The following is a 15,585-nucleotide window of genomic DNA, read 5'->3' on the forward strand; positions in this document are numbered from 1 at the left end:
GGTTTCGTGTTGTATTTAAAGTGATGTTAAAAAATTGTCGTTTGGAAACCTTTATAAAAAAGAAGTAAACAAAAAATCGTATGAAATTCGCAACATTTGGACCGCTGTATGAAAAATGTGTTTGCGTCACAGTCGTGGGATGATAATTGAAAGTGTTATGTACAAATAGCCATATCAGGTGTTCTTGGGATTTGTGGATTATGACGATTTATTAAATTCTTTCGCTTGTTGCGTTTGCCTTTGGAAGATAGTCGCCGAAATAAAAGAACATGTTTATAACAGGTGCCTCTGTACTAAGGCCTTTATCTCAAGTGGGGAAAAGCTAATTTCTAATTTATTTAATTTATAATATAAAAGTATATAGAATAATTTAAATAAGTACACTGTTGTAGTTCGAAATAACAACAATAACTTAGACAGGGATTCAACGCCTGCATTTCTCGAGAGGAATGACCTTCCACGCCTCCTTTTCAGCACTCCATGACTGTTTTGAATTCAGATCACGACCTCAACTCTACATTAAAAGTAAACCAGTTTTATGCCAATATGAATTTCAGCGGCAAGCGTATGGTAGCTTTCGTCGTCTTCATTATTTCAACGTACAATTCTGGTATCCAACTTTTCTTTAATCAAATAAACGGTATTGTGTCATAGTAAGAGAAGCACCTCCATATGTCGTCTTTACCGTCCGGGAAACATACCTGAGATCAAATTAAGCATTTTATGGCCTTCGTACATACTCTCGGTGTCCTCTAGGGCCAGATAAAACAATTTTCGTTTCGTCGGACCACAATATGTGACCTGGTCTACGAAAAGGGAGCTAACGTGCGAAAACTAGTTTTCTGGGAAATAGCTGTTAAAAATAAACAACCCCTTTCCGTAGACCAGGTCACATACATATATTGCGCCATTTTTCAAGTGGCCAAAGGAGGTCCGCTTAAACAAATTGAACTCTGGTTGTAACATGCCGGGATTGAAGTAGTGATTCTTTCTTGGACTACTGCTTAAACGTTTAGCAGCTAACAACTTTTTTTATGTAGAAGTAACATTTTACATACAGATTGAACGCATAGAAAAATTTGTTTATGTATACAATTGCTTTTGTGGGGCCAAAACAGTTTAATTTTCACGAGCCACTGCTATTATTTCGAACACAATTGTACATATATCACATTTTCAAAGAAAAAGAACAAATAAAAAAGTTTCTTTACATTTTTAAGCGTTTTTTTATTTTTTATTTCATTTTTATTTTACAATTTTCATTAATTTATAAGCTTTCATCATTAAATATATATATGTATGTTTATATAAATTTTTATTATTACACTTTACAAATTTGCATTAAATAGTAAAATCATATATTCAATCATAATTCAATCAGTTGCAATTTAAATAGCTTGATTATTAAAATTGTTTAATTATAATTATAAAATAGCATGATCTTTCTTCATTTTCATTTTCAATTTCTTAACGCTTGCCATACAAAAGCTACTTTCATTGATAAGCAAAATATATATGTGAGTATGTATATATTTCTTATGTATGTATGTATGCATTTCAACTGGTAAGAGTTATGAATGAACAGAATAATTGCAAGTGCAAGCACTATTAGCTTTGTGTATGTATGGGTTTTTATATGTGTGTGTACTAAGTGCATCTGATGCGTGTGCAGTTGTTGTTTGTGTATTTGGGTGGGTGAGTGTTTACGGATTTGTGTGGTAAGTCTTCGCAGTGCAGTAAAATACGTGAGCACACAACACACTAATGAGTTTTCTTTTTTTTTTACATGCAATTCAGTGTTCTTGTGTGGAGCTGAGAATTCAATGAATTTACCGTCGCGCCATACACCAACCTTTTTTAGGTTTGAGCCAAAGTAATTGTAATTTGTTGATATTAAATTTATTTAGTTTTAGCGGCGACTTTAAAAGCTACTCAATTTATTGAAACCTCTTTTTCGCCTTCACTTTTTCTCTTATTGAAGAAGTTTAATAAATGTTAAAGAATTTCTTTACACCTCAAAAGTAGGGCGATTGTGCAAAAAACATGTCGCAAAAAAATGGCCTATCAAGTGCTTCAAGAAAGTTGACGTATGCTTGATACTAAACAATTGAATTTTGCTTTTCACACCACAATACTTCTTTACATTTGCGAGGAAAACCGCGCGAGAATGCAAATAAGACTTAAGTGGACTTTAATGGGCGCCATGAGTTGCCGTTTTGGTGGACTAATAGCCACTTAGCACTGTAAGCTCACTGAAATGTCTTACTCTTGAAGTTTTTATATAATTATTCTAGCTGTCTTTCACGTTTTTAGTTTTCTTGATTTATTAACTAATGACATCATCTCACAAATACATGTCCACAAGCTAAATGTACACACTCGAAATTGCACTGATAAGGTGCAATCAATATGACAGCTTAGTGGCCGCAAGTGCGTGATAGGTTGTAGAGATGATAGGTTGACTTAAGCTTCTGGCTACTTTTCCCTTTCTGTGTGGCTTCAAAACGAATCGAACGCATTTGCACTTGACTGTATAATATATAGTAGGTGTATATATTTTTATAAACTAACCATGCATTTAGTACATTTACTGGCAGCATTTGTTAAACATACAATCATATGTGAAGGTGTATGTGTGTGTGAGTGTGTTCCAAAAGTTTCACTATGGAAATTACATGATTTTTTACAAATATTTTGCGTTCAAAGGAACAAAAACGCAACGGAGCGCTTACAATTTATAAACATAATTACAATTAGACACCATTTTGTGTGTGTTACAAATGAAATAACCTCAACAATAAACTAATAACATAAATAAAACTAATTCTGCGCATGTGCGCACATATTATGCGCGTTTTTAAAACATAATTCGATAAATTTAAGTATAAAATAGCATTTGAATTGCGCATATCGTCACCTGAAATGCAAATTAACGTAACAACATTTTCAGAAATTTACAGTGGCATGAATGAAACACGGAATAAAATGGAACATGAGTGAAACAAAATATTAATATTGGTTAAAACTGGTTTATATATGACCGCAGAACCAGAAAATGTTGAACATATTTAATATTATGTATATAATTTGAAGTAGTGAAGCGTAATCAATAAGACACTCAATTTCGAATTTTTTGATGATACGTTATTTTGCATTTCAGGTGACGATATGTATGTATATACGCAAATATGTGTGTAGGTAAGCTAAGAAAACAAACAAATATTTATATTTTATTGCAGATCGGCTGTTACGTAATACCCGTATGCATTTTTTTAAGCATTTTCATTAAGAATAATAAAGCGTGTGTGTGCATTTTGCTTCGAGCTCTGCTATGGTGTTAGTGCCCATGCATTGGTGCCTGAGTTTTGTTTACAAACTTTAATACACGTGAATTATAAATGCTGTAACTGCATATGTAACTTTAGCATTCACGTAGTCTAGGATTATAATTGATGTTAGTTATTTGCTTTTTGAAGTCGTACGATTAGGTATGTGTGTTTAAATAAACGCCTCGGCTTGCTGCGCTCCGATTCCACTTTGATTTGATGCGGCTGTGCGCTGCATGCCTTCTACTGCCAAGCGCCCACAGTGTAGTTGCGGCTGAAGTGACCCAAACGTCGTAAGCGGCCACCTGGGAAAAAGCAAAAGTTAGATGATTTCGTCAAATAGCAAGTGTGTTTCTATATATACATATGTGTATATCATTTATATTAGTGTGAGTGAAGGTAGGAAAAACTCAGTATGACGCACACCGACAAATATTGGTCAAATAGAGAAGATACATATTTACTTGACTAAGTACTTAAGCCGCTACTTGTGACAGTCTGAATTAGAAGAACAATTACATGTTTGAGGGGCTCTCAAGTTATATTAACTTGACGGCATTTGCATTAAGTACGGATTCATTGAAGTGAGGCGGCCGACGCTCTCTGTGAATAAATAACATTGTTTCTATTTTACGCATATAGGGTACTCATAAAGACATATCGTCACCTGAAATGCAAAATAACGTAACAACATTTTCAGAAATTTAAAGTGGCATGAATGAAACACGCAATAAAACAGAATAGGAGTGAAAACAAAATTTAATATTGGTTAAAACTGGTTTATATCTGAGTGCAGAACCTGAAAATGTTGAACATATGTAATTTTTTGATGATACGTTATTTTGCATTTCAGGTGATGATATGCTCCAAGGAATAATGAGTACCAACACACCACAAAAGCGAGGTATGCACAATGGATAGTTATCGCAATATTATTATGTTTTTGTTGCTACAGAGTATTATTTTAGATTGCGCTCAAACTAAAATCCTTTACATTTTCGAATGTTAAATGTTGAGAAAGTAGTTTTTTGAAGATTTTTCTGATTACATTTTATCTGCTATTCTTCAATTTTAATTTAAAGGTGAAATTGTTGATTAATCGCCTTTCTCCTAATCTTGACAGTTAAAAATATTTATTGGGTAATAAACTGTCAATTGAGAGTACAGAGTGCTTGAAGAAGTCAATTATTATACACATGTAAACTTTAGATTTCCAAAAATATCAAAATATGCTGATTTTATTGATTTCAGCTAATAAAATAAATTAGAATAAATATAGATTTCATAATTGACACAACAATTGCCTGTGTCGACTTTGGGAAATCCACATTAATTTTGATATTTCATATTACTTCAAAATATTTGACGAATACTTATAAGTAATAAATTTAAATTAAACTGACCAAAAGAAAAAATACTTAACCAGCTAACACCTGCATTTAAAGATATCGAAATTTTTATCTTTTGCGATCGATTTTTTTAATTAATTACGTTTGTTTACATTGTCCCGAATATTAATAGCTGCATTTACTTGCGTAAATGCGTTTTTGACATAATTGAATTTTTTAGTAGTAAAAAATTAAAAATTTTAAGCAAATTTGAAAGGCATGTGGGAAAATAAATTCCGTTCTTTTAATATTTTATAACAATAAATTATGGAAAAAAAAGTATAGAAGTTATCGTACAGTATATTACCATAATTTGGAATTTATTATAATATTTTATGATAACTAAGATATATTAATATGTCGAAATAAAAAAAAGAAGTTATTCAATTCAATTCAAACTAATAAAGACTTTTTTTAACGAACTTTCTATATCAGGCGATAGTATTAAACAAAAATAATTGTCTTAGCAAACATAATAAATAATAATAAATTGAAATAATAATAAAATATTCTTTAAAGGAGCTAACCTTGTGTTGTGATTCATTTAAAATTAGCATACTAAAATTTTAAATCGAATAGGTTTTGAGTTATAGATATTGAAAAAGTAACCATCCGGCAGTTAGACAGACAATCATTTATCTTTAAATATTAAGTGATTATTCAGAGACTAATGATCGGATCACTATTAAGCCTCTTTTACATATTCTGTATAGTTCTCCATAAGGCCTTTGTTTTTTTGGCGCCGAAACCCGAAAAATATTTATTTTTTCAATATTGTGTTCTTAAAATATGTCTAAATATACGCTTAAGATTTTGAAACAATTCATAGAGTAGCTTTTTTAATTCCCAAAAATCGTCTTTTTTAGGCTCTCATACTGATGATGTCCCTTGAAGAAAATTTTCCCCACAACCTATATAAAATATTTCTATGGCTTCACAAAGGACTACATACAGCAAACCACGTGCGTTCTTTGATCAGCCATATAACCTAACCTAACTCATATAAAATATTTATTTAATTGTTCGTGGGTGCGATGCAAAAAAAAAACAATCCTAAACTACCAAAGCCTATAAAATGAGAGAGATAGTCGAAACACAAATAACGTGAGTTACACTATGCTATGCTTATGTTTTTTAGACGCTGCAAACAAATGTGACATACAAATATTATATATGTAAATATGTATGAGCAACGGACACTTTGCGATGAATTTTGATATGACGTTAAACAAACGGAACTGGACCTTGATTTACAACTTGAGTCACTTAAAACAGCTAAATAAATATTTGCTACTTTTAAATTACAAATTTATAGTTCGCTCTAGTCAGTTACACAAAGTCGAAGTGGTTGCATTCTTGTGTCTGAACAATTCTTTACATTACTTAAACTTCTTACAGCGCATTTTTAAAATTGGCTAATGAGTCAAGTTATATAGTAAGCTTCCAATTTTATACAACACAATAAAAAATTATTATTTTTTCATCAGAGAAAATGCATGTACATACTTATATATTTCTTAAAAGTTAAGTCTACGAAATAATTGAAGCAAAGTTAATTTTAAATTTTCATACGTACTTTTGGCACAATTTCATTCAATGGGACTTTTCTCGCTTGATTACACCCTTTATTTTTCTGGAAATTGATATTGTGGCTGCTGAGGTCATGGTGGTGTAGTGGTGGTGGTGGCAGTTGAATTGTAGTTGGAGTAACACAGTAGTAGATGGAGCAAGTGATTAGTCGAGCAAATTTTATATTTTGGTGGTTTTCGGTTTTTGTTTTCATTGCTTTAACGTGATTTACAAACATTCATTCAATAATACAAAAAGAGTTTTAAAATTTTGAGTTTTTTTTTTTTTTTGTTTCAACAACACACATATTATGTAAGTTGTAGAGAATTATGTATGTATGTATATTGCAGAGGTTTTCTGTTTGTTTACGGTTGGCTTTGCAAATTAAGGTGAACAACAAAGTGGCTAGTTGGTTGGTTGGTTGGTTCACACAGTTTATTTACGCTGGTTCAGGCGATTTACACGTACTGGAAGTAGAGAAGAACACGTGGAAGAGAGAAAAAACCAAAACAAGAAACATTGATTAGTCAAACATGTTTACAACAAAATGTCAGTATGCAAGGGAGTGGTGGGAACTTTTAGTTAATAAACAACAACAAGAAGTAATGGCATTCAATTAGGAGTAATCTTATTTTAGTAGTAACTTCATTTAAGAACGTTCTCACAACAAGCATTTTCAACACGAGAGGGCAAGTTATTAGGGTGAATTTTAAACGTTTCAGCGCATTCATTACAATTTTTTCCAATTTTTCAAAATACAAAAACACTGTAGACCGACGTTGAAGACTCTTCAAGTGGACACGCCGACATTTCCAGCTTTGTTCCAGCTAGATGAAGGCTTAATTGCTCAGGGTGGGTCTGTATGCAATTGTTAGTAGGCAATTAAAAAAATACTCGTGTTCAACACAGTATCAATTACATAAAAATACAAAAATAATAACAAAATAATAATTAAGACAATAAAATAAAAAAGTGAGAGCTCATTTGCGCTCACTCAAGCGCTTTTTCGTAAGATTAATGCTTTTGGCTAACATTTACTTTGTTGGTTAGTTTATTTCACAACATCTTAAAGATACTAGATATAGTAACGCAGCAACGCAACAACGCAACAACAACAACAATTACAAAATTTACGAACTTTTTTGCGCTCGACATCCACGCCAAACGACAGTCACAGTGTATACGGTGCATATACAGACTAGATACACAGGTGATACGGTGGATTTGTGTTTTGTTCAACAGCTGCTTCACTATATTTCTTTGGCATATTTGTTTACATTTTGTGTTGTTATCGATATTTTTTGAATTATGAGCAAACTTTTTATTGTTATCGATATTATTTTGAATTATGAGTAAATACATGATTTTACTATTTTGTAAGTAAAATTATAAGGATTTATGCTTTCACACATTTTATGGTTGGTTCGGTTTTTTGTTGTTTTGTTGTTGTGGTATTCGTGTTATATGTTTGAGGTCTGCTATTAATCCTTTGGGCTTCAACAGAGTACTTGGTGAGTTTTTGTTTTTTAGGTTGGGAGAGTTAATATTTCACTTAATAATTTAAATCGCAGTTTAATTCCTAAATAAAATATATAAATTTCGAAATTTATTTTAGAATGCTCGAATGCTTTTGTTTTGTGTTTAGCATGAGTTAGCAGTGTTGTTGCTGATGTTTAGTGTGACTTTCAATGGCCGGACCGATAGCTGCAGGGAAGTGCCAAATTGTTTTTTTTACGTTTTCATAATGTATTTGTTTAGAAAAAGACTTGTATTTTATAAGAATTAGAATTAATTTTAAAGTACTTCACTGCAGCTAGAGAAAGTGCGGTATTTGTGATGAAATTTTTGAATTTTTTGACTGGATGATGTCCTTACGGGCGCTTACTCGATGAAGTTCGAACTTTGCTTCGAAAACATGCTTTTTAGTAAAAATGTATTATAAAAATGATGAAATAGTCAGTCAATAAGTTGGAGCATGCAAAAAATGTTAAAATGAGTTTACAAACAAAAATTGTGGCAGTGCGTCAAAGTGGAAATGTATAAATGTTAGAACTACAGTTACTGAACAAAATGGTACTTTAATATCAAGAAAAGTGTTTAAAACTACAGTGAGTTAATCGAAATTTCAGAGCTTGCTTTTATACGGACGAAATGGGGCTACAAGCGGGATTTGGAAAGTGGTCAAGCCAAAAATAACGCCAATTTAGGTTTGCATAGTATGCATTAAAGGCAAATCAATTGTTTTCAAGGCTGAATTGTGCTGAAAAAAATTATAAACTACAATTGAATGGTGGCTACATTGTTGAATTTACAAATTATGTTAGCAGCGCCACTGGCTCGCCTTTTTATGCATACATATGTCGGTAGTAGCGGCAATCGTTAGCTTTTAAGAAAATAATTTGGGTTTAGAATTCGGTTTAGTGGTTATTTGATGTTTGTGCGCGCTGATTGGCGTTGCACCAGTTTGCTTGCTTCAACACTCTACGCTTGCAGTATGCAGATACGAATGGTTTATAGATACCTTGTTTATTATATAAATATTTACTCCTAGAAATCATTTTGCATTTCTCGAAACTTCGTTTTTGTTTTTATAAATCATTATCAGTATCAGCTTTCGTCTTCTTTAAGTCCATCGGCTTCTTTCATTCGCCATACACCTCGCATATATTTTATGTGGGTTGTGTATGAAATTTATTTATGCATTTATGAATATGATTTAACGTAAACCTAAGTATTTTTTTTTGTTTGTTAAAATATATTTCTTCTTTGATTTCTTTTGTAGTTTTTGTCTATATTTAGTGTTTGTGTGCTTTTGTGTGTTTCACGTTGTTTTGCAGACACTGTGCACTGTAATTTTTAATTTTTTTCCATTTCTCAGAATTTTTTTTCTCCATTCTTTTTATGATTTTCAACGAGGTTAGTTTAATTTTTAATTTATATTCGATTTGAGGAGTTTTTCGCCATATCCTTTGTTAAATTCGCGCCTTTTTGTTTGTGCAAAAGTGCGCTAAAGTCTAAATTAAGCGTTTATGTGCAGAAGTTAACTCGCTAGCCGCGCAATTATGGTCTGATATAGTCGGCAGCATCTTTTAATGACGAATTAGCTTTTCTCTTACTCTTTCTAGGTATATATATATTTAAATATATAGGCTGGTTATCCTTGCGGCGTTTGCACGTCTTCTTTTCGCTATCATTTGCTTGCATCAAACGCGGTACTTATTTGTCTTAACTTACGAGTGCGTTATATATTTAGTAAATAGTTTTTTTTTGTGTTTATTTTCTTTTACTTCAATCATTATACATATAAATATATCTTTATTAAGATCATTCATTATTTTATTGAATTCTTGTTGACTTTCTGTGCAGATTATTGAAAAATCTGAACTGCAGACGTAACTCAAGATCTTTTCTTACTGCAAACACAAAGACAAAAAACATAGAAAGAAACAAAAACAAGTAAATGTTAAAAAACGGCAAATCAAAAGGAATGTATGTGCGCGTATGCAAGTCAAGGAACAAAGAAAGACGCCAACAAAGTGTGGTGGCCATAACTTGCGCGGTGGGTGGTGGACAAGTACTCGGAACAGAAAGTTGATTATAGAGATATAGAGAGGTGGAGACAAAACGGCAATGAACAAAAAACAAACTCGAGACAGAGTAGAAGTGGTATTGCTGAAGGAGTGGTGAAATGTTGAGTCGCGAGTGAAGGATTTGAATATATGACAAACTAGAGCAAACAAATGAACGAATTCGCATGACGCGGGTTGATTGTTTAGCTCGATGATAGAGTGAACAGTATTTGTCCGGAACAATAGACAGCAGGTGGGATACAAAATTCAACATAATGACATTGTCTCGACGAAAGTGTGCTCAAGGTGATGACACAAACGAGATGAAGCCGGGTTTAAATATACATATAGCATGATGATGGCGAGCTGCTGGAACTTATGGATATGTACATATATAAACAACGCTCATTCATTTATTGTTATTTGCTATAATTATCTTAACAGCGAGCCAACATGGTGAATTAACTTTTAAAAAAACATAACCCAAATCAGGAAAAAATAACTAAAGAACATTTATATATGTACATTTACATATGCACTTCTGTATGTATGCAAATTATTTTCTAATAGACAATCGATAAAATAATATCAATAAATAAAGCAGAGTGCAATTAGCAAAGACGCAATATGAACTTATTTAAAGAAGGCATAAACATCCCGTTATATGACAAAAAATTAGGAAACTATTTATAGTGAAAAAGAAACACAATATTATCGATGAACCAAATGTAACTGAATCTTCTTTCTGAAGCTTTAGATGACTTCATAACAAAAACACAAAAAAACGAGGTTAGTTTACACTTGGAACACATTGTAAGAAGTAACACAACGAAAATTCCATATTTGATGATCATTTGGTGTGAATGAAATTATTTAATAGTGATGCAGATTTATATACAAAGTACGAAGAAGTGATGCTGATTGATTTGGTTGGTGGTTTGTGTGGACGTCTGGTGTGGTTTTAACTTGGCTGATTTTGGACAAATGTTTGTGTGTTGGCGGTGTCTTTTTGTTTTCATTTTCGATGTCGTTATTTGTTTTGTTTTTAATGTTTTTTTTTTATACAAGAGCAACACACTAACTCACATGAGTGCATTGTAACTGTTGGCACTTTGATTGAACGCCGGTGATGGTGATTGCAATTCAGAGCTGGGTGTCACGGCACGGCTACCCGGCACCACCATATTGTCCGGATCAATTTCAGGATCAAAGTCATCGCCACCCGCCACATGGTCGGCGTCCTCCTCAAGGTCGAATTCAATGCGTGGATGCGGCGATGGCGACGGTGAGGAAGATGGCGATGGCGTTGATGCTGGCGGCAGCTCCATATTGGCCGGCACAATCAATTTCGGCAAGTTCGGTTTCAATTTTTGCACGCGTACAACTGTTGTGCGACCGGCGTGTGCGATGCATTAAGCGATGAGTCGGCGTTTATTATCATTTTTGATTTGTTTAATTTACACGTGTATAAATTTACAAATTTGTGGTTGACAAAGACAGTTTTTGAACAAATAAATAAAAGAAACACTATTAGGAGGTTTTCTAGTTTCAACAATTTTATACATACAAAATGGGTAGAGTAAGGGGTTCAACAAGAGCAACAAATACAGTTAAGAGCGGACTTACATTGAAGGGGAACGAACTACACAACGGTTGATAATTTGAATGAAGTGCGGACTGAATGACAACTGCTTAAATATAGTGAAGGATGAGGGGGCAAAACGCATGAAGCAAAGCTTGTGAGTGAAAATTATGAAAGCTGCCCCAGAGCCAAAGGCAGCATAGGCATGTATGTATGTACATTAGCAAACTAATTTAATTGATTGTGAGTATGTATGATATGGCTGAGCTTGTGGCGGCAGCTGAAGTGATGTAATCGTTTTGAATGAAAAGTCCCCATGATCTATGAAGATTGAGTGAGTTTTTCCGTGATTAAATTGTAAACATTATTATAAATCTCTGGTCCACTGTTAAATGTGGCAAACTATTCGTTAAAGACCTATTCAACTATATTCTTAACAGTGTAATAACAACAATAACAGCAACAATTAATAGTAATAAAATGAACGAATTAAGAACACATGGGGCTTCAACAAAAACAATTGAACGATCGATGAACAACGCAGTGACGTAATGTAAATTTGTACATTGGCACATTTTCGAACGAGATTTGAGCAAATCACTGTTTATGTTAAACGCAGCAAAATTTAGTTGTGGGAGAGAGTAAGAGAACGGGGTAATCAATATTACCTGACGCCAGCAAATGCAACTCTTTTTCGATTTTTTTTTTGTTTTTGAAATTTGAAGGTTAGGAAATTTAAAGAACATTTTTATATTGAGGAAATCAACAATATTCGTAAGAAACATCTGTTTGACTAAATTTTGTAATAAATATGTTTTCAAATTTGAATTTGCGCGAGTTCTTTAAATTTCCTTCTCTTTGCGTTCGTTGGCATTTTGTATAATATTCAATGCAGCTACGACGGTAGCCGGCGCTGGCAGCACAGCTGCGGCAGCTGCTGCGTCTGGCATCCGTGGTGGTAGTGCCAAATCAGCATCACCGATTTTTACATCTAACTTATCGATTTTTGCATTTGCGTCAATATCGTTTTTCAATGTTTTCAAAATATTAAATTCGTCTGAGCCATTCAATGCACTGATCGCCGAGTCATCTGACTTTTTCTCGGTAGCTGCACCCTCAGCGGCTGCAGCTGTTAATTGCATTTTTTGCTCAAATTCAGTTTCAACGGACGGCATTTGTGCTGTATTGATGGAGGCCGTTATTGGTGATGCTGGTGGTGTTGCTGCCTCATTTGTCAACATTTGCAAATGAGCGGACAAAACTAACGATGGCGATGATAATGGTGGCAATGGCGCGATTTGTGATTCGGATGGCGGTGAGCGCATGAGCGAGCTTTCAGCAGCTGCAGATGATTGTATTTCGGCTGTATGTGAAAAATGGGATGGTTACATCAGTTTCTTTACGAACCTAATAAATAGTGCTTTCCTTATATGTATTATAAAATAAATGAACTTATACGACCAGTCAAGGGCAAATTTGGACTTCGAAAATTCGAGTGAACTGCACTAAAGCCAACGATGTTTCGCGCAGACGGAGAAGGCATACATTTGTACATTGTACAAAATCCTTCTGTTAAGTGCCTAGAAAATGTGGAGGACTAACTAACTGAAAACGTGTACTCACTTCTGTCGATGTTGCGCTGCAAATGTGCGGCAACTCTGTGGCGTGCGTCATTGAACTCCAAATGCAGACCCAATCTGAGCAAAGATGGATTCTTTTCCACTAATTCGGTTATTTCCATTTCGATCTTGTTACCGAGCACTGAGGATCGCTACAATGCAGTAAACATAACATGGTTGTTGAATTACCTTTGTACTACATGAATAAGTGTACTTACTTGATTGGAGGCCCTGAATTCTTCAATTGTGCGGCACTTGAGCAGGGCTTTCACTAAGGTCACTATAACAGGCGGACTAATGAAATTCGTCTCAACATTTAATACTCTCAAGGTTTTGCTTTTCTCAATTGCTTCAGCCAATAAGAGAGCTGTCTTGTCGGTAAGGCCGACATTTGTTAAGGAAAGAACTTCCAAATTTTCATTTTCAGGCAGTACTTGGAAAAGTTGTTCCAATTTCTCATCGGAAATGTTCTATAAAATATGGAAATATTTGTTCGTGCATGAAATATATAATTTTTTTCTGAAATTTATCCAAATACCTTAATGTTATTTAAGTTCAGTTCAATCAATTTTGAATCGTTATCTTTTACGCGTTTAATTGATTCTTCGACATCTGTGTTATTTGGTGGGTCCATGGGGAACAATTTTGGTTGAGTTGATTTTGTAATACCATCCCATCCCATGCCAACTGGTTGACCTTTGTTCAACAAAGAAGCATGATATTGGTCCTGATTCATCATCGAGTGGAAGCCAAGTATAGCTGCAAATGAGAAACCATAACAGATATAACAGATTTGTGATGGTACAAATTTTTAGAAATATTTTCAAAATAAGCCAATTTTTTCTAAGACGGGCTAATCTTGGTTGCTTTTACGTACCAGCCAGATCGATAATCTCTTCTTGTGTAGCGTCACTCAGCGCATGCTCATACTCTTCACCCAAATCGATGGCGATCTGTTCCTCAGCGGCAACTTCGCTTTCATCTCTTGGTGGTGGCACCCATTTCTTGCCACGTACGGTACCCTTAACGTACGGCTCAAATTCGGGCTCATCGGGTGTTTCTAAGGCCTGCTTATTAATATGCTCGATAAGCTTTTTGCGATTTAACGGACCAGTGGGATCTTTGGCGCATTCATAACTGCAACGTTGATCAGGTGGCAGGAAATTGTCCTGAGAAACGAAACAATTAAGTTAGATTTATTTAGAAGGAAAAATATGTTTGTTAAGTTTTCTAAGAGGAGATGATTATTTGACTAACACTAAAAGTGACACTAAAATATTTCGTCTTCGTCTTTGCTTGAATAAGATGTAACGACGGCGTTTCATGGTGGGCTATTATTATTACTTATTTTTAGATTTCTTGCTTGATGCCACAAAATTTATTTTAAAAAGTCGTATTATAAGAATATACACTACTTACATCGGGATCGACTTCTTTGGCCAAAATATTGATTTCTTCCGGTGACAATTGTGCCAGCAGAGCATCAACATCAACCTCATCATACTCGCTCAAATCCTTGCCGTACAATTTGGCAGGCGTAGTGAGAGTGGTGGTCTTGGTTGTCGATGAAGTCTGAAAAGGTAAAAATAAAAACAATAAATTTAGCAACAATAACTGTGGAAATTAAAATAAACACAAAAATCATAAATTTTTTTTTGGTTTTCGCTGTTAGTGAATGCCAACTTTTTTAAGTGCCAAAGTGGTGGGAGGTTGGGGCGCGCGTCTTTTCACTTTCGGCACTGGACGTAACTTTACGCGCTGGAACTCAGCCTCTGGTTCTTGTCTCTCTTCGGGAGACTCCATGAATGGCTTTTGTTTATATTTAATTATTTAATATTTAATAAACACTGCCGTGAATAAGAGCTTGGTGGGCACAGCGTACGCTTCTCTGGTGAGTACTTGGAAATATAATAAACACTCGGCGCAACGAATTACTGCTTTCGCTTTGAAACAGAGGCGTTGCAAGTGCATAAGTGAGGAAAAATGTGTAAATTTATAAATCAATATTGCATTTCCTCATATATGCGCCCAATGTAAAAATTAATCCAATTAGGTCGAAGGCTTGAAGTGTTTACCTACCATTTGGCAGCGGAAGAGAATGAATCATACAAAGCGATCAATTAAAGACTGTGAAAACTGTTGAAGCTTCTTCGTGGGTAGGAAATGCGCACCTTCGCTTGCCGTCAAAGTTCAAATGCGACTGACTGTCTAGTCGGCGAGAAGAAACCTATTTCAGGTCGCCCGCAATGACGCTGTGTCTTTGGCTTTGGACAGCAAACTTCTACAACGAAACCTTCAACAAAGCAAAGCCAGCTCGAAAACGGGCAAATGAAAAGGGTTCGGCGGTCATTGTTCATGCTCGAGTGAGGTGGAGTAATAATGACGACGACGACAATGCTCGGCACGCTTAGTTAGTGCTGTCCGTCTGTACGACTGTCGTGAGTTGCGAGTTGCATAGTCAGTCACACACAAGATTTAGCAGTCAGCGGAAATTAATGTGAGGCATTGCGGATCAGCGAGCAAGCAAGCAGC

At 34.5% G+C, this 15,585-nt stretch overlaps 1 protein-coding gene across 7 annotated transcripts; it reads right to left on the reverse strand.

The window, feature by feature from the left end:
- Positions 1-1,202: 1,202 nt before the first annotated feature.
- On the reverse strand, positions 1,203-15,282 carry LOC105226770 (tropomodulin). 7 transcript variants are annotated; one of them, XR_007423557.1, is made up of 9 exons: positions 14,737-14,955; positions 14,473-14,625; positions 13,931-14,222; positions 13,592-13,812; positions 13,272-13,523; positions 13,058-13,205; positions 10,939-11,236; positions 7,422-7,862; positions 6,552-6,750 (listed from the first exon to the last, which is right to left on the reverse strand). XR_007423557.1 is itself a non-coding variant. In XM_049461721.1 (7 exons), the coding sequence occupies exons 1-7, from the start codon at positions 14,854-14,856 to the stop codon at positions 3,570-3,572; spliced, it is 1,248 nt and encodes a 415-aa protein (XP_049317678.1). In that variant the 5' UTR covers positions 14,857-14,949; the 3' UTR covers positions 1,203-3,569. The 7 variants fall into 7 exon arrangements, 4 of the variants coding, with proteins under 4 accessions (XP_049317678.1, XP_049317679.1, XP_019846044.2 ...); XR_007423558.1 differs by lacking the exon at positions 10,939-11,236 and adding an exon at positions 8,805-9,696 and having other exon boundaries at positions 14,737-14,950; XR_007423559.1 differs by lacking the exons at positions 7,422-7,862; positions 10,939-11,236 and adding an exon at positions 8,805-9,696 and having other exon boundaries at positions 14,737-14,950.
- Positions 15,283-15,585: the final 303 nt, after the last annotated feature.

The sequence above is a fragment of the Bactrocera dorsalis genome, unplaced genomic scaffold (assembly GCF_023373825.1).
Source record: "Bactrocera dorsalis isolate Fly_Bdor unplaced genomic scaffold, ASM2337382v1 BdCtg085, whole genome shotgun sequence".
Lineage (NCBI taxonomy): Eukaryota > Metazoa > Arthropoda > Insecta > Diptera > Tephritidae > Bactrocera > Bactrocera dorsalis.